Raw genomic sequence first — 27,940 nt, 5'->3', positions numbered from 1 at the left:
GGAGACAGGGTGCAGTGTTTCAGGTGGGTGATGGTTCTATACTGGGGTTGGAGACAGGGGGCAGTGTTTCAGGTGGGTGATGGTTCTATACTGGGGTTGGAGACAGGGTGCAGTGTTTCAGGTGGGTGATGGTTCTATACTGGGGTTGGGGACAGGGTGCAGTGTTTCAGGTGGGTGATGGTTCTATACTGGGGTTGGAGACAGGGGGCAGTGTTTCAGGTGGGTGATGGTTCTATACTGGGGTTGGAGACAGGGGGCAGTGTTTCAGGTGGGTGATGGTTGGAGACAGGGTGCAGAGTTTCAGGTGGGTGATGGTTCTATACTGGGGTTGGGGACAGGGTGCAGTGTTTCAGGTGGGTGATGGTTCTATACTGGGGTTGGAGACAGGGGGCAGTGTTTCAGGTGGGTGATGGTTGGAGACAGGGGGCAGTGTTTCAGGTGGGTGATGGTTGGAGACAGGGTGCAGTGTTTCAGGTGGGTGATGGTTCTATACTGGGGTTGGAGACAGGGGGCAGTGTTTCAGGTGGGTGATGGTTCTATACTGGGGTTGGAGACAGGGGGCAGTGTTTCAGGTGGGTGATGGTTCTATACTGGGGTTGGAGACAGGGTGCAGTGTTTCAGGTGGGTGATGGTTCTATACTGGGGTTGGAGACAGGGGGCAGTGTTTCAGGTGGGTGATGGTTGGAGACAGGGTGCAGTGTTTCAGGTGGGTGATGGTTGGAGACAGGGGGCAGTGTTTCAGGTGGGTGATGGTTCTATACTGGGGTTGGAGACAGGGGGCAGTGTTTCAGGTGGGTGATGGTTCTATACTGGGGTTGGAGACAGGGGGCAGTGTTTCAGGTGGGTGATGGTTCTATACTGGGGTTGGGGACAGGGGGCAGTGTTTCAGGTGGGTGATGGTTCTATACTGGGGTTGGGGACAGGGGGCAGTGTTTCAGGTGGGTGATGGTTCTATACTGGGGTTGGAGACAGGGGGCAGTGTTTCAGGTGGGTGATGGTTCTATACTGGGGTTGGAGACAGGGGGCAGTGTTTCAGGTGGGTGATGGTTCTATACTGGGGTTGGAGACAGGGGGCAGTGTTTCAGGTGGGTGATGGTTCTATACTGGGGTTGGAGACAGGGGGCAGTGTTTCAGGTGGGTGATGGTTCTATACTGGGGTTGGAGACAGGGGGCAGTGTTTCAGGTGGGTGATGGTTCTATACTGGGGTTGGGGACAGGGTGCAGTGTTTCAGGTGGGTGATGGTTCTATACTGGGGTTGGAGACAGGGGGCAGTGTTTCAGGTGGGTGATGGTTCTATACTGGGGTTGGAGACAGGGGGCAGTGTTTCAGGTGGGTGATGGTTCTATACTGGGGTTGGAGACAGGGGGCAGTGTTTCAGGTGGGTGATGGTTCTATACTGGGGTTGGAGACAGGGGGCAGTGTTTCAGGTGGGTGATGGTTCTATACTGGGGTTGGAGACAGGGTGCAGTGTTTCAGGTGGGTGATGGTTCTATACTGGGGTTGGAGACAGGGGGCAGTGTTTCAGGTGGGTGATGGTTCTATACTGGGGTTGGAGACAGGGGGCAGTGTTTCAGGTGGGTGATGGTTCTATACTGGGGTTGGGGACAGGGGGCAGTGTTTCAGGTGGGTGATGGTTCTATACTGGGGTTGGAGACAGGGGGCAGTGTTTCAGGTGGGTGATGGTTGGAGACAGGGGGCAGTGTTTCAGGTGGGTGATGGTTCTATACTGGGGTTGGAGACAGGGAGCAGTGTTTCAGGTGGGTGATGGTTCTATACTGGGGTTGGAGACAGGGGGCAGTGTTTCAGGTGGGTGATGGTTCTATACAGGGGTTGGAGACAGGGGGCAGTGTTTCAGGTGGGTGATGGTTCTATACTGGGGTTGGAGACAGGGGGCAGTGTTTCAGGTGTGTGATGGTTGGAGACAGGGTGCAGTGTTTCAGGTGGGTGATGGTTCTATACTGGGGTTGGAGACAGGGGGCAGTGTTTCAGGTGGGTGATGGTTCTATACTGGGGTTGGAGACAGGGGGCAGTGTTTCAGGTGGGTGATGGTTCTATACTGGGGTTGGAGACAGGGGGCAGTGTTTCAGGTGGGTGATGGTTGGAGACAGGGGGCAGTGTTTCAGGTGGGTGATGGTTCTATACTGGGGTTGGAGACAGGGGGCAGTGTTTCAGGTGGGTGATGGTTCTATACTGGGGTTGGAGACAGGGGGCAGTGTTTCAGGTGGGTGATGGTTCTATACTGGGGTTGGAGACAGGGGGCAGTGTTTCAGGTGGGTGATGGTTCTATACTGGGGTTGGAGACAGGGTGCAGTGTTTCAGGTGGGTGATGGTTCTATACTGGGGTTGGAGACGGGGCAGTGTTTCAGGTGGGTGATGGTTCTATACTGGGGTTGGGGACAGGGTGCAGTGTTTCAGGTGGGTGATGGTTGGAGACTGGGTGCAGTGTTTCAGGTGGGTGATGGTTCTATACTGGGGTTGGAGACAGGGGGCAGTGTTTCAGGTGGGTGATGGTTGGAGACAGGGGGCAGTGTTTCAGGTGGGTGATGGTTCTATACTGGGGTTGGAGACAGAGGGCAGTGTTTCAGGTGGGTGATGGTTCTATACAGGGGTTGGAGACAGGGGGCAGTGTTTCAGGTGGGTGATGGTTCTATACTGGGGTTGGAGACAGGGTGCAGTGTTTCAGGTGGGTGATGGTTCTATACTGGGGTTGGAGACAGGGGGCAGTGTTTCAGGTGGGTGATGGTTGGAGACAGGGGGCAGTGTTTCAGGTGGGTGATGGTTCTATACTGGGGTTGGAGACAGAGGGCAGTGTTTCAGGTGGGTGATGGTTCTATACAGGGGTTGGAGACAGGGGGCAGTGTTTCAGGTGGGTGATGGTTCTATACTGGGGTTGGAGACAGGGTGCAGTGTTTCAGGTGGGTGATGGTTCTATACTGGGGTTGGAGACAGGGGGCAGTGTTTCAGGTGGGTGATGGTTCTATACTGGGGTTGGAGACAGGGGGCAGTGTTTCAGGTGGGTGATGGTTCTATACTGGGGTTGGAGACAGGGGGCAGTGTTTCAGGTGGGTGATGGTTCTATACTGGGGTTGGAGACAGGGGGCAGTGTTTCAGGTGGGTGATGGTTCTATACTGGGGTTGGAGACAGGGGGCAGTGTTTCAGGTGGGTGATGGTTCTATACTGGGGTTGGAGACAGGGGGCAGTGTTTCAGGTGGGTGATGGTTCTATACTGGGGTTGGAGACAGGGGGCAGTGTTTCAGGTGGGTGATGGTTCTATACTGGGGTTGGAGACAGGGGGCAGTGTTTCAGGTGGGTGATGGTTCTATACTGGGGTTGGAGACAGGGGGCAGTGTTTCAGGTGGGTGATGGTTCTATACTGGGGTTGGAGACAGGGGGCAGTGTTTCAGGTGGGTGATGGTTCTATACTGGGGTTGGAGACAGGGGGCAGTGTTTCAGGTGGGTGATGGTTCTATACTGGGGTTGGAGACAGGGTGCAGTGTTTCAGGTGGGTGATGGTTGGAGACAGGGGGCAGTGTTTCAGGTGGGTGATGGTTCTATACTGGGGTTGGAGACAGGGAGCAGTGTTTCAGGTGGGTGATGGTTCTATACTGGGATTGGAGACAGAGGGCAGTGTTTCAGGTGGGTGATGGTTCTATACAGGGGTTGGAGACAGGGGGCAGTGTTTCAGGTGGGTGATGGTTCTATACTGGGGTTGGAGACAGGGGGCAGTGTTTCAGGTGGGTGATGGTTCTATACTGGGGTTGGAGACAGGGAGCAGTGTTTCAGGTGGGTGATGGTTCTATACTGGGGTTGGAGACAGAGGGCAGTGTTTCAGGTGGGTGATGGTTCTATACAGGGGTTGGAGACAGGGGGCAGTGTTTCAGGTGGGTGATGGTTCTATACTGGGGTTGGAGACAGGGGGCAGTGTTTCAGGTGGGTGATGGTTCTATACTGGGGTTGGAGACAGGGGGCAGTGTTTCAGGTGGGTGATGGTTCTATACTGGGGTTGGAGACAGGGGGCAGTGTTTCAGGTGGGTGATGGTTCTATACTGGGGTTGGAGACAGGGGGCAGTGTTTCAGGTGGGTGATGGTTCTATACTGGGGTTGGAGACAGGGGGCAGTGTTTCAGGTGGGTGATGGTTCTATACTGGGGTTGGAGACAGGGGGCAGTGTTTCAGGTGGGTGATGGTTCTATACTGGGGTTGGAGACAGGGGGCAGTGTTTCAGGTGGGTGATGGTTCTATACTGGGGTTGGAGACAGGGGGCAGTGTTTCAGGTGGGTGATGGTTCTATACTGGGGTTGGAGACAGGGGGCAGTGTTTCAGGTGGGTGATGGTTCTATACTGGGGTTGGAGACAGGGGGCAGTGTTTCAGGTGGGTGATGGTTCTATACTGGGGTTGGAGACAGGGGGCAGTGTTTCAGGTGGGTGATGGTTCTATACTGGGGTTGGAGACAGGGGGCAGTGTTTCAGGTGGGTGATGGTTCTATACTGGGGTTGGAGACAGGGGGCAGTGTTTCAGGTGGGTGGTGGTTCTATACTGGGGTTGGAGACAGGGGGCAGTGTTTCAGGTGGGTGATGGTTCTATACTGGGGTTGGAGACAGGGGGCAGTGTTTCAGGTGGGTGATGGTTCTATACTGGGGTTGGAGACAGGGGGCAGTGTTTCAGGTGGGTGATGGTTCTATACTGGGGTTGGAGACAGGGGGCAGTGTTTCAGGTGGGTGATGGTTCTATACTGGGGTTGGAGACAGGGGGCAGTGTTTCAGGTGGGTGATGGTTCTATACTGGGGTTGGAGACAGGGGGCAGTGTTTCAGGTTGGTGGTGGTTCTATACTGGGGTTGGAGACAGGGGGCAGTGTTTCAGGTGGGTGATGGTTCTATACTGGGGTTGGAGACAGGGGGCAGTGTTTCAGGTGGGTGATGGTTCTATACTGGGGTTGGAGACAGGGGGCAGTGTTTCAGGTGGGTGATGGTTGGAGACAGGGGGCAGTGTTTCAGGTGGGTGATGGTTCTATACTGGGGTTGAAAGACAGGGGGCAGTGTTTCAGGTTGGTGGTGGTTCTATACTGGCGTTGGAGACAGGGGGCAGTGTTTCAGGTGGGTGATGGTTCTATACTGGGGTTGGAGACAGGGGGCAGTGTTTCAGGTGGGTGATGGTTCTATACTGGGGTTGGAGACAGGGGGCAGTGTTTCAGGTGGGTGATGGTTGGAGACAGGGGGCAGTGTTTCAGGTGGGTGATGGTTCTATACTGGGGTTGGAGACAGGGGGCAGTGTTTCAGGTGGGTGATGGTTGGAGACAGGGGGCAGTGTTTCAGGTGGGTGATGGTTCTATACTGGCGTTGGAGACAGGAGGCAGTGTTTCAGGTGGGTGATGGTTCTATACTGGGGTTGGAGACAGGGGGCAGTGTTTCAGGTGGGTGATGGTTCTATACTGGCGTCCATAAATATAGAACAAACCATAACCCTAACGACTGGGTCACGTCTCTAGCAACCAGAAGATGAGAAAGTATGAATTGTCTTTTTATATAAATAAAATTAACAAAAATGTTGTTGTATCGGTAAATGTCTCCTTTAGTATTGTTTTCTTTAGCAACTGTGGTATAAACGGGATTAGCGGCTCCGTTCTGTACGTTACCTTGTAAAAATGAACTCCGCAAAGGGACAAGGCGGAGTCGTCCATAATTTCCTAGGTAATGTACAGAACGTCGGCGTTTATCTTAATTGATTTGTTCCTGCTCCAGGTGTAACGTGACGGCGGAGGGCTGGCAGACAGGGGACTGTCCTACTGAGAGACACCGACAGCTCTCGCCGTCCTGCTCCTTCATCCAGACTCTCCCCTCCACAGCCAACCTCCTCTCCTCCTCACACTCCGCCTTCTCTCCGCTACGCAGCGCCCCGGTCATACCGGTGAGATAGGACTTCACTTATTCTACCACAGTTGGGGTGATGATGATGGTTGTGGTGAGAGTGATGGTGATTAGATATTTATTTGTCTGATATTTGCAAATATTTGTTTTACGTACAAGAAAATACACTGCGATAGGAAAATAATTCATTGACAGAAAGACATAAAAAATTCATGAACAAACAAAAACTAAAATGGACATCTCATGGACTTTGACCCTCAACACAACCTGTATTTCACATGATCAATATTACGGAATATCCCGGAACATATTGTTATTGCACAACCCTGTAATCTCATGAAACAAAGATGTAGTTGAATTTATTCTGCCACTGTGTCTTCTTATTGTCTCTGCCTTTAGGCCTATATATCACGGTCGCAAGGCATATGAACTCACAGGCTATAGAGTAAATGAAGCAATTATTACAACACATAGGTTGTAATATCTCTTTTTTTCTGGCTTTCCCAGTGATTTTACCCACGCACCACTACTGGCGAGGGAGATCATTGAGTGTTATTTCCAGCATAGTGATTGGACTGTCTCTTCTCTGGGTGGCGGAGGGAGGGAAAGGAAAGGAGGAAACAGTGTAATTATTTGTGGCATGTTTGGGAGCCAGCTGGGGACCCCTTCAACAGCACAGACTAATTTATGGCTGCTCTGCGCCTTCCAGGACTGAGTCAAACCCCCATTCACCCCTCCAGAGCCCTTTCTCTGTTACCAATGAGAGTCCTGCAGCATTCTCATCTACCATGGACACTTCTGCTGCTCTCTCTCTCTCTCTCCCTTCTCTCTCCCTTCTGTCTCCCTTCTCTCTCCATTCTCTCTCCATTCTCTCTCCATTCTCTCTCCCTGCTCTCTCCATTCTCTCTCCATTCTCTCTCCCTTCTCTCTCCATTCTCTCTCCCTTCTCTCTCCCTTCTCTCTCCCTTCTCTCTCCCTGCTCTCTCCATTCTCTCTCCCTTCTCTCTCCCTTCTCTCTCCCTGCTCTCTCCATTATCTCTCCATTCTCTCCATTCTCTCTCCCTGCTCTCTCCATTCTCTCTCCATTCTCTCTCCCTTCTCTCTCCATTCTCTCTCCCTTCTCTCTCCCTTCTCTCTCCCTTCTCTCTCCCTGCTCTCTCCATTCTCTCTCCCTTCTCTCTCCCTTCTCTCTCCCTGCTCTCTCCATTATCTCTCCATTCTCTCCATTCTCTCTCCCTGCTCTCTCCATTCTCTCTCCATTCTCTCTCCCTTCTGTCTCCATTCTCTCTCCCTGCTCTCTCCATTCTCTCTCCATTCTCTCTCCCTTCTCTCTCCCTTCTCTCTCCCTTCTCTCTCCCTGCTCTCTCCATTCTCTCTCCCTTCTCTCTCCCTTCTCTCTCCCTTCTGTCTCCATTCTCTCTCCCTCTGTTACTGCTGAGACCCGTCTCATTCCCCAGATATTCTGTTCACTCTCTAGTCTTCTCTTCTCTATGCATGCAGTCATAACAGACACATTCAATACGTATATGTATAAGTACTGAAAAGCTTAGTTCTAAAAAACTCAAATAAACCATCTCAAATTTAATTTCCACCCCCAGAAATTAGCTCAATAACGTATTGGTAAAATTATTATAGTATACAGGATGCAATTTAAGGTTGAGTGCTGCAGCCATCTAAAGAAACACAACAGAGACTTTCTTTCTGAAATAAAAAAGTTTATCTTGACACTGGCCTAAAATGGTCTCTTCAAAAGATTGTCACACTCATGCCATTTTTATTTTTATTTTTTTATTTCACCTTTATTTAACCAGGTAAACCAGTTGAGAACAGGTTCTCATTTACAACTGCGACCTGGCCAAGATAAAGCAAAGCAGTGCAATAAAAACAACACAGAGTTACATATGGGGTAAAAAAACATAAAGTCAAAAATACAACAGAAAATCTATATACAGTGTGTGCAAATGTAGCAAGTTATGGAGGTAAGGCAATAAATAGGCTATAGTGCAGAATAATTACAATAGTATTAACACTGGAATGGTAGATGTGCAAGAGATTATGTGCAAATAGAGATACTGGGGTGCAAAAGAGCAAAATAAATAACAATATAGGGATGAGGTAGTTGGGTGGGCTAATTTCCATACCTTGAATGCTCCAACTAGCATGTTGCTTGGAAGAGGTACAGCAGCCTCTGGCGCCTGGAGAGGAGGGTCAGGTTAAAGGTTAAAGGTTAAAGGTGTTCATCCTCTCACTAGAGAACGCAGCCTGAGGTCTCAACACACTGAAGGCCCCCAGAATCTCCAGCTGTTGGAACCTCCGGTCTAGGCTGTCCTGGAGGCCAACAAGATATGGATCCATGACCTAATTACAGCAACCTCCGGTCTAGGCTGTCCTGGAGGCCAACAAGATATGGATCCATGACCTAATTACAGCAACCTCCGGTCTAGGCTGTCCTGGAGGCCAACAAGATATGGATCCATGACCTAATTACAGCAACCTCCGGTCTAGGCTGTCCTGGAGGCCAACAAGATATGGATCCATGACCTAATTACAGCAACCTCCGGTCTAGGCTGTCCTGGAGGCCAACAAGATATGGATCCATGACCTAATTACAGCAACCTCCGGTCTAGGCTGTCCTGGAGGCCAACAAGATATGGATCCATGACCTAATTACAGAAACCTCCGGTCTAGGCTGTCCTGGAGGCCAACAAGATATGGATCCATGACCTAATTACAGCAACCTCCGGTCTAGGCTGTCCTGGAGGCCAACAAGATATGGATCCATGACCTAATTACAGCAACCTGGAGGCCAACAAGATATGGATCCATGACCTAATTACAGCAACCTCCGGTCTAGGCTGTCCTGGAGGCCAACAAGATATGGATCCATGACCTAATTACAGCAACCTCCGGTCTAGGCTGTCCTGGAGGCCAACCAGAATGGATCCATGGATCTTCTCCACATGGTCTCTCCTCCTCCTCCTTGATGTTGAGTGCGCCCAGACCCATGACAGACTAAATATGCACAAACATTTTTAGCCCTTAGCCTAATTAAAGAAAATTTGACTAACCATGTGGCGTAGTGTATATAGCCACGGCTTCAGTCTGTCAATTTTAAGCCACTTTGGGTCCCATCCGGATTGCCGGTGGTGCGCACTTGGCCTTACTCCTCTCTCCTTTTCTCCTTCCATCTCCCTTCCTGTCTCTCTCCTCTGTTCCTCTCTCCTCTCCTCTCCTCCACCCCTCTCTCCTCTCCTCTCCTCCACCCCTCTCTCCTCTCCTCTCCTCCACCCTGCTCTCCTCTCCTCTCCTCCACCCCTCTCTCCTCCACCCCTCTCTCCTCTCCTCTCCTCCACCCCTCTCTCCTCTCCTCTGTTCCACCCCTCTCTCCTCTCCTCTGTTCCACCCCTCTCTCCTCCACCCCTCTCTCCTCTCCTCTCCTCTCTCCTCTCCTCTCCTCCACCCCTCTCTCCTCTCCTCTCCTCCACCCCTCTCTCCTCTCCTCTCCTCCACCCCTCTCTCCTCTCCTCTCCTCTCCTCCACCCCTCTCTCCTCTCCTCCACCCCTCTCTCCTCTCCTCTCCTCTCCTCTCCTCCACCCCTCTCTCCTCTCCTCCACCCCTCTCTCCTCTCCTCTCCTCTCCTCCACCCCTCTCTCCTCTCCTCTGTTCCACCCCTCTCTCCTCTCCTCTGTTCCACCCCCTCTCCTCTCCTCTGTTGCACCCCTCTCTCCTCTCCTCTCCTCCACCCCTCTCTCCTCTCCTCTCCTCTCTCCTCTCCTCTCCTCTCCTCCACCCCTCTCTCCTCTCCTCTCCTCCACCCCTCTCTCCTCTCCTCTCCTCCACCCCTCTCTCCTCTCCTCTCCTCTCCTCCACCCCTCTCTCCTCTCCTCTCCTCCACCCCTCTCTCCTCTCCTCTCCTCTCCTCTCCTCCACCCCTCTCTCCTCTCCTCTCCTCCACCCCTCTCTCCTCTCCTCTGTTCCACCCCTCTCTCCTCTCCTCTGTTCCACCCCCCTCTCCTCTCCTCCTCCCCTCTCTCCTCTCCTCCACCCCTCTCTCCACTCTCCTTTCCTCTGTTCCACTCTGCTCTCCTCTCTCCTCTGTTCCTCTCTCCTCTCCTCCACCCCTCTCTCCTCTCTCCTCTCCTCTCCTCCACCCCTCTCTCCTCTCCTCCACCCCTCTCTCCTCTCCTCTGTTCCACCCCTCTCTCCTCTCCTCTCCTCTCCTCCACCCCTCTCTCCTCTCCTCTGTTCCACCCCTCTCTCCTCTCCTCTGTTCCACCCCTCTCTCCTCTCCTCTGTTCCACCCCTCTCTCCTCTCCTCTGTTCCACCCCTCTCTCCTCTCCTCTCCTCCACCCCTCTCCTCTCTCCTCTGTTCCTCTCTGCTCTCCTCTCCTCTCAAATCAAATTTTATTGGCCACATGCGCCGAATACAACAGGTATAGACATTAGTGAAATGCTTACTTACAGCCCTTAACCAACAATGCATTTATTTTTTAATAAAAAAGTAAAATAAAACAACAAAAAAGCGTTGAGAAAAAAAGAGCAGAAGTAAAATAAAGTGACAGTAGGGAGGCTATATATACAGGGGGGTACCGGTGCAGAGTCAATGTGCGGGGGCACCGGCTAGTTGAGGTAGTTGAGGTAATATGTACATGTGGGTAGAGTTAAAGTGACTATGCATAAATACTTAACAGAGTAGCAGCAGTGCAAATAGTCCGGGTAGCCATGATTAGCTGTTCAGGAGTCTTATGGCTTGGGGGTAGAAGCTGTTGAGAAGTATTTTGGACCTAGACTTGGCACTCCGGTACCGCTTGCCGTGCGGTAGGAGAGAGAACAGTCTATGACTAGGGTGGCTGAAGTCTTTGACAATTTTGAGGGCCTTCCTCTGACACCGCCTGGTATAGAGGTCCTGGATGGCAGGAAGCTTGGCCCCAGTGATGTACTGGGCCGTACGCACTACCCTCTGTAGTGCCTTGCGGTCGGAGGCCGAGCAGTTGCCATACCAGGCGGTGATGCAACCAGTCAGGATGCTCTCGATGGTACAGCTGTATAATTTTTTGAGGATCTGAGGACCCATGCCAAATCTTTTCAGTCTCCTGAGGGGGAATAGGCTTTGTCGTGCCCTCTTCACGACTGTCTTGGTGTGTTTGGACCATGATAGTTCGTTGGTGATGTGGACACCAAGGAACTTGAAGCTCTCAACCTGTTCCACTACAGCCCCGTCGATAAGAATGGGGGCGTGCTCAGTCCTCTTTTTTTTTTTTTCCTGTAGTCCACAATCATCTCCTTTGTCTTGATCACGTTGAGGAAGAGGTTGTTATCCTGGCACCACAAGGCCAGGTCTCTGACCTCCTCCCTATAGGCTGTCTCGTCGTTGTCTGTGATCAGGCCTACCACTGTTGTGTCGTCGCAAACTTAATGATGGTGTTGGAGTTGTGCCTGGCCATGCAGTCATGGGTGAACAGGGAGTACAGGAGGGGACTGAGCACGCACCCCTGAGGGGCCCCCGTGTTGAGGATCAGCGTGGCAGATGTGTTGTTACCTACCCTTACCACCTGGGGGCGGCCCGTCAGGAAGTCCAGGATCCAGTTGCAGAGGGAGGTGTTTAGTCCCAGGGTCCTTAGCTTAGTGATGAGCTTTTAGGGCACTATGGTGTTGAACGCTGAGCTGTAGTCAATGAATAGCATTCTCACGTAGGTTTTCCTTTTGTCCAGGTGGGAAAGGGCAGTGTAATAGAGATTGCGTCATCTGTGGATCTGTTGGGGCGGTATGCAAATTGGAGTGGGTCTAGGGTTTCTGGGATAATGGTGTTAATGTGAGCCATGACCATCCTTTCAAAGCACTTCATGGCTACAGACGTCAGTGCTACGGGTCGGTAATCATTTAGGCAGGTTATCTTAGTGTCATTGGGCACAGGGACTATGGTGGTCTGCTTGAAATGATGAGCAGCTGTTCCATAAGGTGTATTTTTATGGGTTTTTTTTAATCTGATTTTACTGTTTGCATCAGTTCCCTGATGTGGAATCGAGTTCCATGTAGTACTGAACAAAAATATAAATGCAACATGCAACAATTTCAAAGATTTTACTGAGTTACAGTTCACATAAGGAAATCATTTTTCTTTTTTGGAGCATCTGATGACCTAACGTGGTGAGTGATGAACATGAATTTCTCTGGTCCCTACTGTTGCAGTGGCGCTATGCTGTCAAATCCTCCCACATGTACTTTGACCAGCTGTTTTCAGCAACTGGTATTTTTTAATTTGGTTGGCATATTGGCAGGTTTGCTAGCAACTAACTACACTGAACAAAAATATAAACGCAACATGCAATAATTTCAAAGGTTTTACTGAGTTACAGTTCATAAGGAAACCAGTCAATTGAAATATATTCATTAGGCCCTAATCTATGGATTTCACATGACATGGAATACAGATATGCATCTGTTGGTCACAGATAACTTAAAGGTAGGGGCGTGGATCAGAAAACCAGTCAGTATCTGGTGTGACCACCATTTGCCTCATGCAGCGCGACACATCTCCTTCGCATAGAGTTGATCAGGCTGTTGATTGTGGCTTGTGGAATGTTGTCCCACTCCTCTTCAATGCCAGTGTGAAGTTGCTGGATATTGCCGGGAACTGGAACACGCTGTCGTACACGTCGATCCAGAGCATCCCAAACATGCTCAATGGGTGACATGTCTGGTGAGTATGCAGGCCAACTGGGATGTTTTCAGCTTCCAGGAATTGTGTACAGATCCTTGCGACATGGGGCCGTGCATTATCATGTTGAAACATGAGGTGATGGCGGCGGATGAATGGCACGACAAATTGCCATAGATAAAATGCAATTGTGTTCGTTGTCTGTAGCTTATGCCTGCCCATACCATAACCCCACCTCCACCATGGGGCACTCTGTTCACAACGTTGACATCGGAAAACCGCTCTCCCACACGACGCCATACACGCGGTCTGCCATCTGCCTGGTACAGTTGAAACCTGTGAAGAGCACACTTCTCCAGCATGCCAGGTGAGCATTTGCCCACTGAAGTCGGTTACGACGTCGAACTGCAGTCAGGTCAAGACCCTGGTGGGGACAGTGAGCACGCAGATGAGCTTCCCTAGACGGTGTGCAGACATTTTTTGGTTGTGCAAACCCACAGTTTAATCAGCTGTCTGGGTGGCTGGTCTCAGATGATCCTGCAGATGAAGAAGCCGGATGTGGAGGTCCTGGGCTGGCGTGGTTACACGTGGTCTGGGGAGGTCCTGGGCTGGCGTGGTTACACGTGGTCTGCGGTTGTGAGGCCGGTTGGACATATTGCCACATTTTCTTAAATGATGGAGGCGACTTATGGTAGAGAAACTTAAGCAAGGCACTTAACCCTAATTGCTCCTGTAAGTTGCTCTGGATAAGAGCGTCTGCTAAATGACTAAAATGTAAATGTAAATGTAAATGAACATTCAATTCTCTTGCAACATCTCTGGTGGACATTCCTGCAGTCAGCATGCCAATTGCACTCTCCCTCAAAACTTGAGACATTTTAGAGTGGTCTTTTATTGTCCCCAGCACAAGCTGCACCTGTGTAATGATCATGCTGTTTAATCAGCTTCTTGATATGCCACACCTGTCAGGTGGTTGGATTATCTTGGCAAAGGAGAAATGCTCACTAACAGGGATGTAAACAAATTTGTGCACAGCATTTTCGACAAATATGCTTTTTGTGCGTATGATACATTTCTGGGATCTTTTATTTCAGCCAATGAAACTTTAAGTGTCGCAGTGATTTCACTTGCTGTGGTAGCTTACGTGTATAGTGTTGAGTCATCCGCATACATAGACACACTGGCTTTACTCAGAGCCTGTGGCAGGTCATTGGTAAAGATTGAAAAAAGTAAGGGGCCTAGACAGCTGCCCTGGGGAATGCCTGATTCTACCTGGATTATGTTGGAGAGGCTTCCATTAAAGAGCACCCTCTGTGTTCTGTTACAGGTAACTCTTTCTCCACTATATCGCAGGGGGTGTAAAGCCATAACACAAGTTTTTCCAGCAGCAGACTCTGATCGATGATGGTGATGATGGTAGTAATGGGCCACATTCCAGAGCTTCGACGTTGCTGATGCCTGACAGATCTTACAACGCCTGGATAGGGATTTTTTAAGTATCAGCTAACCACATATGTTATAGCAATCTGTCAGTCGATGACACAGGCGACGACATGGCACGCAAACATTGGTTCTTGTGTCACCTCGCCTTAGCTGTGGAATGTGCCCTTGATGGTGTTGATGATTGGGATGGTGATGATGGTGGTGATTGTGGTGATTGTGATGATGTTGGTGATGGTGGTGGTGATGGTGGTGGTGTTGATGATGATGTCTGATGTCCAATAACGTGTGTTCTCTCCCCCAGGTGTCAGGCCCTGGCCCAGCCCCCCTCCCTGTCTCCGCCCCTAACCCTGCCCCCAACCCGGTGCCGGGGGAGGAGTCTGTTGGATATTTGAATATGGGGTTCTCTGCCCCGCCCCCCTCCAGCCCGCTGAGCTCCAGAGGAGTAGAGGACATGTAAGGACAGACTAGAGGCTCTTATTGGCTGGATGTTTCTACGTTATTATTGGCTGTTAACCCTGAAATTTGCGCTGGAACATTTCTGTAGGTCCCACCAGAGACCCCCTACCTGTCACAACCCCAGTATGAGGAGAGAGCAGGACCGTCTGGACTCCTTCCACTCCTGGCCCCTGTCCATCATCACCCCCTCTGAGCTGGCCAAGGCTGGTTTCTACTACCTGGGACAGGGCGACCGCGTGGCCTGCTTCACCTGTGGAGGACAGGTACTGTACAGGTCACTCTTAAATTGCGGTGGCATTTGCAACCATGAAAAAATACTTTAAAATTACAAATAGTTACACATCGTTTGTGTTTATATTGTTTTACTCTCTACTAACAAAGGCCCTTGGATCTTCAGACAAAGCCTCATTTTCAGATGAATTGATGTTGTGATTGATTTACTGACTCCTCTCTGTGTGTCTCTAGCTCAGTAACTGGGAACCAGGGGACCGGGCTGTGTCGGAGCACCAGAGGCATTACCCCAACTGTCGCTTCGTCAGAGGAGACCGGGCCGACAACGTGTCCCTGGCCGGGGGGGTGGGGGGAGTCGGGGGGGCCGGGGTGGTGGGGGTTGTAGCAGGTACCTCTCAGCCCACCGGGACAGCAGCCCCGGCCCCCGGCCCCCCAGGCCCCCCCGGCCCCCCGGGCCTCAGTAACGTGTCTAACCCAGCCATGCTGCAGCGTGAGGAGAGGCTGCTGACCTTCGTCCACTGGCCCTTACGTATCCCTGTACGCCCTGATCAGCTGGCCAAGGCAGGATTCTACTACGTCGGTAAGAGAAAGACTTATCATTATTTATTTGTGTTTAATGTATTTAATTATTTATTAAATATTTTTATTACATGTTTATTTATATTAAATATTTATTTTGGATGTATTTATTTAATGCTGCAATATGTATCTTTTTGGGCAACCTGACCAAATCCACATAGAAATGTGAGTTATAGATCTGTCATTCTCATTGAAAGCAAGTCTAAGAAGCGGTAGATCTGTGCTATGTCCACTATTTCTATGTTTCTCGTTCTTATGTTTAGTTTTAGCGTATTTTACTTTCGATTTTGTACACCAGCTTCAAACATCTGAAAACACTATTTTTGGTTATTGGAAATATATTTCACAGTGGTTTAGATGGTACAATGACTCTCTACACTCGTTACCAGTCCCTCTACACTCGTAACCAGTCCCTCTACACCTCGTAACCAGTCCCTCTACACCTCGTAACCAGTCCCTCTACACCTCGTAACCAGTCCCTCTACACCTCGTAACCAGTCCCTCTACACCTCGTAACCAGTCCCTCTACACCTCGTAACCAGTCCCTCTACACCTCGTAACCAGTCCCTCTACACCTCGTAACCAGTCTCTCTACACCTCGTAACCAGTCCCTCTACACCTCGTAACCAGTCCCTCTACACCTCGTAACCAGTCCCTCTACACCTCGTAACCAGTCCCTCTACACCTCGTAACCAGTCCCTCTACACCTCGTAACCAGTCCCTCTACACCTCGTAACAGTCCCTCTACACCTGGTAACCAGTCCCTCTACACCTGGTAACCAGTCCCTCTACACCTCGTAACAGTCCCTCTACACCTCGTAACCAGTCCCTCTACACCTTGTAACCAGTCCCTCTACACCTTGTAACCAGTCCCTCTACACCTCGTAACAGTCCCTCTACACCTCGTAACCAGTCCCTCTACACCTCGTAACCAGTCCCTCTACACCTCGTAACCAGTCCCTCTACACTCGTAACCAGTCCCTCTACACCTCGTAACCAGTCCCTCTACACCTCGTAACCAGTCCCTCTACACCTCGTAACCAGTCCCTCTACACCTCGTAACCAGTCCCTCTACACCTCGTAACCAGTCCCTCTACACTCGTAACCAGTCCCTCTACACCTCGTAACCAGTCCCTCTACACCTCGTAACCAGTCCCTCTACACTCGTAACCAGTCCCTCTACACCTCGTAACCAGTCCCTCTACGCCTCGTAACCAGTCCCTCTACGCCTCGTAACCAGTCCCTCTACGCCTCGTAACCAGTCCCTCTACGCCTCGTAACCAGTCCCTCTACGCCTCGTAACCAGTCCCTCTACACCTCGTAACCAGTCCCTCTACACTCGTAACCAGTCCCTCTACGCCTCGTAACCAGTCCCTCTACACCTCGTAACCAGTCCCTCTACACCTCGTAACCAGTCCCTCTACGCCTCGTAACCAGTCCCTCTACACCTCGTAACCAGTCCCTCTACACTCGTAACCAGTCCCTCTACACCTCGTAACCAGTCCCTCTACACCTCGTAACCAGTCCCTCTACACCTCGTAACCAGTCCCTCTACACGTCGTAACCAGTCCCTCTACACCTCGTAACCAGTCCCTCTACACTCGTAACCAGTCCCTCTACACCTCGTAACCAGTCCCTCTACACCTCGTAACCAGTCCCTCTACACCTCGTAACCAGTCCCTCTACACCTCGTAACCAGTCCCTCTACAGCCTCGTAACCAGTCCCTCTACGCCTCGTAACCAGTCCCTCTACACCTCGTAACCAGTCCCTCTACACCTCGTTACCAGTCCCTCTACACCTCGTAACCAGTCCCTCTACACCTCGTAACCAGTCCCTCTACACTCGTAACCAGTCCCTCTACACCTCGTAACCAGTCCCTCTACACCTCGTAACCAGTCCCTCTACACCTCGTAACCAGTCCCTCTACACCTCGTTACCAGTCCCTCTACACCTCGTTACCAGTCCCTCTACACCTCGTAACCAGTCCCTCTACACCTCGTAACCAGTCCCTCTACACCTCGTAACCAGTCCCTCTACACCTCGTAACCAGTCCCTCTACACCTCGTAACCAGTCCCTCTACACCTCGTAACCAGTCCCTCTACACCTCGTAACCAGTCCCTCTACACCTCGTAACCAGTCCCTCTACACCTCGTAACCAGTCCCTCTACACCTCGTAACCAGTCCCTCTACACCTCGTAACCAGTCCCTGTTGGGGGGTTTCTTAATGCAGGGGTTTCTCATGAACATCACACTGGGAACACCACACACACACACACACACACACACAGACACACACACACACACACACACACAGACACACACACACACACACACACACACACACACCCATGTGGCATAGTCATACAGTAAGTACTTTGGGCCTAATAACGATGATGATGATGGTGTGTGTTGCAGGGCGTGATGATGATGATGATGGTGTGTGTTGCAGGGCGTGATGATGATGATGATGGTGTGTGTTGCAGGGCGTAATGATGATGATGATGGTGTGTGTTGCAGGGCGTAATGATGATGATGATGGTGTGTGTTGCAGGGCGTGATGATGATGATGATGGTGTGTGTTGCAGGGCGTAATGATGATGATGGTGTGTGTTGCAGGGCGTAATGATGATGATGGTGTGTGTTGCAGGGCGTGATGATGATGATGGTGTGTGTTGCAGGGCGTGATGATGATGATGGTGTGTGTTGCAGGGCGTGATGATGATGATGGTGTGTGTTGCAGGGCGTGATGATGATGATGGTGTGTGTTGCAGGGCGTGATGATGATGATGGTGTGTGTTGCAGGGCGTAATGATGATGATGATGGTGTGTGTTGCAGGGCGTAATGATGATGATGATGGTGTGTGTTGCAGAGCGTAATGATGATAATGATGGTGTGTGTTGCAGGGCGTAATGATGATGATGATGATGATGGTGTGTGTTGCAGGGCGTAATGATGATGATGATGGTGTGTGTTGCAGGGCGTAATGATGATGATGATGGTGTGTGTTGCAGGGCGTAATGATGATGATGATGGTGTGTGTTGCAGGGCGTAATGATGATGTGAAGTGTTTCTGCTGTGATGGAGGTCTGAGGTGCTGGGAGTCGGGTGACGACCCCTGGGTGGAGCACGCCAAATGGTTCCCTAGGTAACCACCCATTACATCACTGGCGTATTGGTCCAGTTCCTGCCTGACCTAGATGAAAAGGCACCAATGGTTGTGTGCCACGTCATCGACTGGGCAGTTGGGCATCAGATTGTTACATCATACTGTATGATGTGGTTTTAGCTAATATGTTAAACACTTATCCAGACTTTGTTAGATCTGCCATGTGTCTGCAATGTAGTCAGTCAGGAACTCAACGTGTGTTTGTGTTGGTTACTGCAAGTGCCTTCAGAAACTATTCACACCCATTGACTTTCCACATTTTGTTGTTACAAAGTGGGATTAAAATGGACAAAAAAAAATTCTATTAAATCGACGATCAACACAAAATGCTCTGTCAAAATTCTAACTATTGTAAAAAATAATAATAATAATAATAATAGGAAAATAAAACACTAATACAGTATGTCTTGATTAGATCAGTATTCAACCCCCGGAGTCAATCACCATCTTTTCAAAAGCTCTGTCAGATTCCTGGATAAACAATGAAATAAAACACAAGGCGAATCGACTGGAGTTGGTTACCAAGGAGACGGTGAATGTTCCTGAGTGGCCGAGTTACAGTTTAGACTTAAATCTTTGGCGAGACTTAAAAATGGTTGTTTAGCAATAATCAACAACCTATTTGACAGAGCTTGAAGAATTTTGAAAAGAATAATGGGCAAATGTTGCACAATCCAGGTGTGGAAAGTTCTAGAGACTTACCCAGAAAGACTCACAGCTGTAATCACTACCAAAGGTGATTCTAACATGTATTGACTCAGGGGTCTGAATACTTATGTAAATTAGATATTTTTGTATTTTCAATAAATTGCAAAAATGACTAAAAATATGTTTTCACTTTGTCATTATGGGGTATTGTGTTTAGATGAGTGAGAAACGATTTCATCTAATTTTAATTCAGGCTGTAACACAACTAAATGGGGAATAAGTCAAGTGGTCTGAATACTTTCTGAAGGGACTGTATTAATGTAACTATGGTAACCTCCAGGTGTCAGTATATATGAATGTGACTATGGTAACCTGTCAGTATATATTAATGTGACTATGGTAACCTGTCAGTATATATGAATGTGACTATGGTAACCTGTCAGTATATATTAATGTGACTATGGTAACCTGTCAGTATATATTAATGTGACTATGGTAACCTCCAGGTGTCAATATATATTAATGTGACTATGGTAACCTCCAGGTGTCAATATATATTAATGTGACTATGGTAACCTCCAGGTGTGTGTATATATTAATGTGACTATGGTAACCTCCAGGTGTCAGTATATATTAATGTGACTATGGTAACCTGTCAGTATATATTAATGTGACTATGGTAACCTGTCAGTATATATTAATGTGACTATGGTAACCTGTCAGCATATATTAATGTGACTATGGTAACCTCCAGGTGTCAGTATATATTAATGTGACTATGGTAACCTGTCAGTATATATTAATGTGACTATGGTAACCTGTCAGTATATATTAATGTGACTATGGTAACCTGTCAGTATATATTAATGTGACTATGGTAACCTGTCAGTATATATTAATGTGACTATGGTAGCCTCCAGGTGTCAGTATATATTAATGTGACTATGGTAACCTGTCAGTATATATTAATGTGACTATGGTAACCTGTCAGTATATATTAATGTGACTATGGTAACCTCCAGGTGTGTGTATATATTAATGTGACTATGGTAACCTCCAGGTGTCAGTATATATTAATGTGACTATGGTAACCTGTCAGTATATATTAATGTGACTATGGTAACCTGTCAGTATATATTAATGTGACTATGGTAACCTGTCAGCATATATTAATGTGACTATGGTAACCTCCAGGTGTCAGTATATATTAATGTGACTATGGTAACCTGTCAGTATATATTAATGTGACTATGGTAACCTGTCAGTATATATTAATGTGACTATGGTAACCTGTCAGTATATATTAATGTGACTATGGTAACCTGTCAGTATATATTAATGTGACTATGGTAACCTGTCAGTATATATTAATGTGACTATGGTAACCTGTCAGTATATATTAATGTGACTATGGTAACCTGTCAGTATATATTAATGTGACTATGGTAACCTGTCAGTATATATTAATGTGACTATGGTAACCTCCAGGTGTCAGTATATATTAATGTGACTATGGTAACCTGTCAGTATATATTAATGTGACTATGGTAACCTCCAGGTGTCAATATATATTAATGTGACTATGGTAACCTGTCAGTATATATTAATGTGACTATGGTAACCTGTCAGTATATATTAATGTGACTATGGTAACCTCCAGGTGTCAGTATATATTAATGTGACTATGGTAACCTCCAGGTGTCAGTATATATTAATGTGACTATGGTAACCTGTCAGTATATATTAATGTGACTATGGTAACCTGTCAGTATATATTAATGTGACTATGGTAACCTCCAGGTGTGTGCATATATTAATGTGACTATGGTAACCTGTCAGTATATATTAATGTGACTATGGTAACCTGTCAGTATATATGAATGTGACTATGGTAACCTGTCAGTATATATTAATGTGACTATGGTAACCTCCAGGTGTCAATATATATTAATGTGACTATGGTAACCTCCAGGTGTGTGTATATATTAATGTGACTATGGTAACCTGTCAGTATATATTAATGTGACTATGGTAACCTGTCAGTATATATTAATGTGACTATGGTAACCTCCAGGTGTGTGTATATATTAATGTGACTATGGTAACCTGTCAGTATATATTAATGTGACTATGGTAACCTGTCAGTATATATGAATGTGACTATGGTAACCTGTCAGTATATATTAATGTGACTATGGTAACCTCCAGGTGTCAATATATATTAATGTGACTATGGTAACCTCCAGGTGTGTGTATATATTAATGTGACTATGGTAACCTGTCAGTATATATTAATGTGACTATGGTAACCTGTCAGTATATATTAATGTGACTATGGTAACCTGTCAGTATATATTAATGTGACTATGGTAACCTGTCAGTATATATTAATGTGACTATGGTAACCTGTCAGTATATATTAATGTGACTATGGTAACCTGTCAGCATATATTAATGTGACTATGGTAACCTGTCAGTATATATTAATGTGACTATGGTAACCTCCAGGTGTCAGTATATATTAATGTGACTATGGTAACCTGTCAGTATATATTAATGTGACTATGGTAACCTGTCAGCATATATTAATGTGACTATGGTAACCTCCAGGTGTCAGTATATATTAATGTGACTATGGTAACCTGTCAGTATATATTAATGTGACTATGGTAACCTGTCAGTATATATTAATGTGACTATGGTAACCTCCAGGTGTCAGTATATATTAATGTGACTATGGTAACCTGTCAGTATATATTAATGTGACTATGGTAACCTGTCAGTATATATTAATGTGACTATGGTAACCTGTCAGTATATATTAATGTGACTATGGTAACCTCCAGGTGTCAGTATATATTAATGTGACTATGGTAACCTGTCAGTATATATTAATGTGACTATGGTAACCTGTCAGTATATATTAATGTGACTATGGTAACCTCCAGGTGTCAGTATATATTAATGTGACTATGGTAACCTGTCAGTATATATTAATGTGACTATGGTAACCTCCAGGCATATATTAATGTGACTATGGTAACCTCCAGGTGTCAGTATATATTAATGTGACTATGGTAATCTCCAGGTGTCAGTATATATTAATGTGACTATGGTAACCTCCAGGTGTCAGTATATATTAATGTGACTATGGTAACCTGTCAGTATATATTAATGTGACTATGGTAACCTCCAGGTGTCAGTATATATTAATGTGACTATGGTAACCTCCAGGTGTCAGTATATATTAATGTGACTATGGTAACCTGTCAGTATATATTAATGTGACTATGGTAACCTCCAGGTGTCAGTATATATTAATGTGACTATGGTAACCTCCAGGTGTCAGTATATATTAATGTGACTATGGTAACCTGTCAGTATATATTAATGTGACTATGGTAACCTGTCAGTATATATTAATGTGACTATGGTAACCTCCAGGTGTCAGTATATATTAATGTGACTATGGTAACCTCCAGGTGTCAGTATATATTAATGTGACTATGGTAACCTGTCAGTATATATTAATGTGACTATGGTAACCTGTCAGTATATATTAATGTGACTATGGTAACCTCCAGGTGTGTGTATATATTAATGTGACTATGGTAACCTCCAGGTGTCAGTATATATTAATGTGTCTATGGTAACCTGTCAGTATATATTAATGTGACTATGGTAACCTCCAGGTGTCAGTATATATTAATGTGACTATGGTAACCTCCAGGTGTCAATATATATTAATGTGTCTATGGTAACCTGTCAGTATATATTAATGTGACTATGGTAACCTCCAGGTGTCAGTATATATTAATGTGACTATGGTAACCTGTCAGTATATATTAATGTGACTATGGTAACCTCCAGGTGTGTGTATATATTAATGTGACTATGGTAACCTCCAGGTGTCAGTATATATTAATGTGTCTATGGTAACCTGTCAGTATATATTAATGTGACTATGGTAACCTCCAGGTGTCAGTATATATTAATGTGACTATGGTAACCTCCAGGTGTCAATATATATTAATGTGTCTATGGTAACCTGTCAGTATATATTAATGTGACTATGGTAACCTCCAGGTGTCAGTATATATTAATGTGTCTATGGTAACCTGTCAGTATATATTAATGTGACTATGGTAACCTCCAGGTGTCAGTATATATTAATGTAACTATGGTAACCTCCAGGTGTGTGTATATATTAATGTGACTATGGTAACCTGTCAGTATATATTAATGTGACTATGGTAACCTCCAGGTGTCAGTATATATTAATGTGACTATGGTAACCTCCAGGTGTCAATATATATTAATATGTCTATGGTAACCTGTCAGTATATATTAATGTGACTATGGTAACCTCCAGGTGTCAGTATATATTAATGTGACTATGGTAACCTGTCATTATATATTAATGTGACTATGGTAACCTCCAGGTGTGTGTATATATTAATGTGACTATGGTAACCTCCAGGTGTCAGTATATATTAATGTGTCTATGGTAACCTGTCAGTATATATTAATGTGACTATGGTAACCTCCAGGTGTCAGTATATATTAATGTGACTATGGTAACCTCCAGGTGTCAATATATATTAATGTGTCTATGGTAACCTGTCAGTATATATTAATGTGACTATGGTAACCTCCAGGTGTCAGTATATATTAATGTGTCTATGGTAACCTGTCAGTATATATTAATGTGACTATGGTAACCTCCAGGTGTCAGTATATATTAATGTGACTATGGTAACCTCCAGGTGTCAGTATATATTAATGTGTCTATGGTAACCTGTCAGTATATATTAATGTGACTATGGTAACCTCCAGGTGTCAGTATATATTAATGTAACTATGGTAACCTCCAGGTGTGTGTATATATTAATGTGACTATGGTAACCTGTCAGTATATATTAATGTGACTATGGTAACCTCCAGGTGTGTGTATATATTAATGTAACTATGGTAACCTCCAGGTGTGTGTATATATTAATGTGACTATGGTAACCTGTCAGTATATATTAATGTAACTATGGTAACCTCCAGGTGTGTGTATATATTAATGTAACTATGGTAACCTCCAGGTGTGTGTATATATTAATGTGACTATGGTAACCTCCAGGTGTCAGTATATATTAATGTAACTATGGTAACCTCCAGGTGTGTGTATATATTAATGTAACTATGGTAACCTGTCAGTATATATTAATGTGACTATGGTAACCTCCAGGTGTGTGTATATATTAATGTGACTATGGTAACCTGTCAGTATATATTAATGTGACTATGGTAACCTGTCAGTATATATTAATGTGACTATGGTAACCTGTCAGTATATATTAATGTGACTATGGTAACCTGTCAGTATATATTAATGTGACTATGGTAACCTCCAGGTGTGTGTATATATTAATGTGACTATGGTAACCTCCAGGTGTCAGTATATATTAATGTGACTATGGTAACCTGTCAGTATATATTAATGTGACTATGGTAACCTCCAGGTGTGTGTATATATTAATGTGACTATGGTAACCTGTCAGTATATATTAATGTGACTATGGTAACCTGTCAGTATATATGAATGTGACTATGGTAACCTGTCAGTATATATTAATGTGACTATGGTAACCTGTCAGTATATATTAATGTGACTATGGTAACCTGTCAGTATATATTAATGTGACTATGGTAACCTGTCAGTATATATTAATGTGACTATGGTAACCTGTCAGTATATATTAATGTGACTATGGTAACCTCCAGGTGTGTGTATATATTAATGTGACTATGGTAACCTGTCAGTATATATTAATGTGACTATGGTAACCTCCAGGTGTCAGTATATATTAATGTGACTATGGTAACCTGTCAGTATATATTAATGTGACTATGGTAACCTCCAGGTGTGTGTATATATTAATGTGACTATGGTAACCTGTCAGTATATATTAATGTGACTATGGTAACCTGTCAGTATATATGAATGTGACTATGGTAACCTGTCAGTATATATTAATGTGACTATGGTAACCTGTCAGTATATATTAATGTGACTATGGTAACCTGTCAGTATATATTAATGTGACTATGGTAACCTCCAGGTGTGTGTATATATTAATGTGACTATGGTAACCTGTCAGTATATATTAATGTGACTATGGTAACCTCCAGGTGTCAGTATATATTAATGTGACTATGGTAACCTGTCAGTATATATTAATGTGACTATGGTAACCTCCAGGTGTGTGTATATATTAATGTGACTATGGTAACCTGTCAGTATATATTAATGTGACTATGGTAACCTGTCAGTATATATGAATGTGACTATGGTAACCTGTCAGTATATATTAATGTGACTATGGTAACCTGTCAGTATATATTAATGTGACTATGGTAACCTGTCAGTATATATTAATGTGACTATGGTAACCTGTCAGTATATATTAATGTGACTATGGTAACCTGTCAGTATATATTAATGTGACTATGGTAACCTCCAGGTGTGTGTATATATTAATGTGACTATGGTAACCTGTCAGTATATATTAATGTGACTATGGTAACCTCCAGGTGTCAGTATATATTAATGTGACTATGGTAACCTCCAGGTGTCAGTATATATTAATGTGACTATGGTAACCTGTCAGTATATATTAATGTGACTATGGTAACCTGTCAGTATATATTAATGTGACTATGGTAACCTCCAGGTGTCAGTATATATTAATGTGACTATGGTAACCTGTCAGTATATATTAATGTGACTATGGTAACCTGTCAGTATATATTAATGTGACTATGGTAACCTGTCAGTATATATTAATGTGACTATGGTAACCTCCAGGTGTGTGTATATATTAATGTGACTATGGTAACCTGTCAGTATATATTAATGTGACTATGGTAACCTCCAGGTGTCAGTATATATTAATGTGACTATGGTAACCTGTCAGTATATATTAATGTGACTATGGTAACCTCCAGGTGTGTGTATATATTAATGTGACTATGGTAACCTGTCAGTATATATTAATGTGACTATGGTAACCTGTCAGTATATATTAATGTGACTATGGTAACCTCCAGGTGTGTGTATATATTAATGTGACTATGGTAACCTGTCAGTATATATTAATGTGACTATGGTAACCTCCAGGTGTCAGTATATATTAATGTGACTATGGTAACCTCCAGGTGTGTGTATATATTAATGTAACTATGGTAACCTCCAGGTGTGTGTATATATTAATGTGACTATGGTAACCTCCAGGTGTCAGTATATATTAATGTAACTATGGTAACCTCCAGGTGTGTGTGTATATATTAATGTGACTATGGTAACCTCCAGGTGTCAGTATATATTAATGTAACTATGGTAACCTCCAGGTGTGTGTGTATATTAATGTAACTATGGTAACCTCCAGGTGTGTGTACCTGCTCCAGGAGAAAGGTCAGGAGTTTGTCCATCAGATCCAGGCTCGCTTCCCTCGGCTCTTTGAACAGGTAACACCTGCTTATACACCTTATTCACGCCATTGTTTTATTTACCAACAATCACAACTGGGTAGGCCTGTTGAAGCCAAAACCAGAACTCTTCGTAAAGTGTGACCTGTAGAAACGTCCTAAAGTGTAACTGCTAAACCTACGCACTATAACCAACGTATTTTATTTGGGATACCCTGAAGAGCTAGGGCATTGAGGAGTTATCTGCCCTGATTTTAAAAGACCTAACCGTTTATTAGCCGTCTGGCAGAACATCGTGGTCACCGAGCTCCAAACTGCCTCTAGAAGCAACATCAGCACAGGAACTGTTCGTCGGGAGCTTCCTGCGTTGTATTGATAAAATGGAGGACTCGTTGCGCTATCAACTCTGCAGGAGTTGTGTATATACTTCGCCCTGTCCCGGGATGAAGTCAAACACCCTGACCTTCAGTGCCACAATTTCCTGCTCGCGGAGGGCTACAGAGAAGAGGTCGCTACGCTGGGCATACTAACAGCTGATAACAGGCTACTGGGAAAGCCAAGACCTGAGATGTCCTCATTTTCCTCCACTCCGAGGGCCGTGCATCACGCTGGGCTGATGGGAGTCTCGCCTTCGGGCAGGCTATCTTCGGTGGACGCTGCTCGGAAGTGGTCGCTCACCGACGCAGAATGGAGTCGGCGGGACCTTTTGTTGCTGAATCGCGGGACGATCCTCTCCTGGACCTGGCTGGCCGGACAGGGAGATACGTTGCAGTTCGTCGAGGGCGGCATCCTCCACTTTGTGAGCCCTCTGCGGTGACGGGATTTATGAATGGGCTGCCGACGTCGAATAGCTTCGCTGCTCTGGAGGCTGATGTCCCGGTGCCATCTTCTCATGGAGCGTCTGAGGTTCCTTCCAATCTGGCCAACGTTGTGATGGCATCGCCGGGGTCTACGGTGGGCTCTGCTTCACCGGGGGGGGGTTAGAGGAGCCCCTAGTGGGGCCAGGGTTGGGCTGAGGGCTCCGGCTCGAAATGGACAACAGCCATCAACCATTATTATGGGAAGCTCCATGGTTAGATTGGTGGAAGTCCGAAATACCCGTACACTTTGTTTTCCTGGAGTTATCAGAAGTCATGCCCACCATCAAGAAACAGATTCCTGCTCTGAAAACAAATGTTGCGTATTGTGTCTAATGATATTATGAGTGTGAAATCTGTAAAGCTGAGAGACAATTTCTTGCAGCTCTTGGAGAATGCTCAGAAATTAGCAGAACATATAATTGTCTCGGGCCCAATTCCATCATCTCGCCGTTGTGGGACTGAGTGTTTTAGCCGTCTTTGGTCTCTTCACCAGTGGTTAATGCGTCTGACCAAGGACTTGGGCGTGTCCTGTAATTGCTGCAAAAGGCGGC

At 46.1% G+C, this 27,940-nt stretch overlaps 1 protein-coding gene across 1 annotated transcript in view; it reads left to right on the top strand.

The window, feature by feature from the left end:
• Positions 1 to 27,940, top strand: part of LOC311126882 (inhibitor of apoptosis protein-like) — an 85,107-nt gene that overhangs the window by 17,653 nt on the left and 39,514 nt on the right. Inside the window, exons 3-8 of the mRNA XM_084200858.1 lie at positions 5,742 to 5,907; positions 14,272 to 14,423; positions 14,515 to 14,689; positions 14,892 to 15,237; positions 18,285 to 18,384; positions 26,490 to 26,568. Of these exons, the coding sequence (XP_084056984.1) occupies positions 5,742 to 5,907; positions 14,272 to 14,423; positions 14,515 to 14,689; positions 14,892 to 15,237; positions 18,285 to 18,384; positions 26,490 to 26,568 (1,018 nt within the window). The remainder of the gene's footprint in view (positions 1 to 5,741; positions 5,908 to 14,271; positions 14,424 to 14,514; positions 14,690 to 14,891; positions 15,238 to 18,284; positions 18,385 to 26,489; positions 26,569 to 27,940) is intronic.

Source organism: Coregonus lavaretus (assembly GCF_964263955.1).
Source record: "Coregonus lavaretus genome assembly, contig: HAP1_SCAFFOLD_384, whole genome shotgun sequence".
NCBI lineage: Eukaryota > Metazoa > Chordata > Actinopteri > Salmoniformes > Salmonidae > Coregonus > Coregonus lavaretus.
Note: the sequence above shows the minus strand (reverse complement) of the source record. Positions and strands in the feature narration are given on the sequence as shown.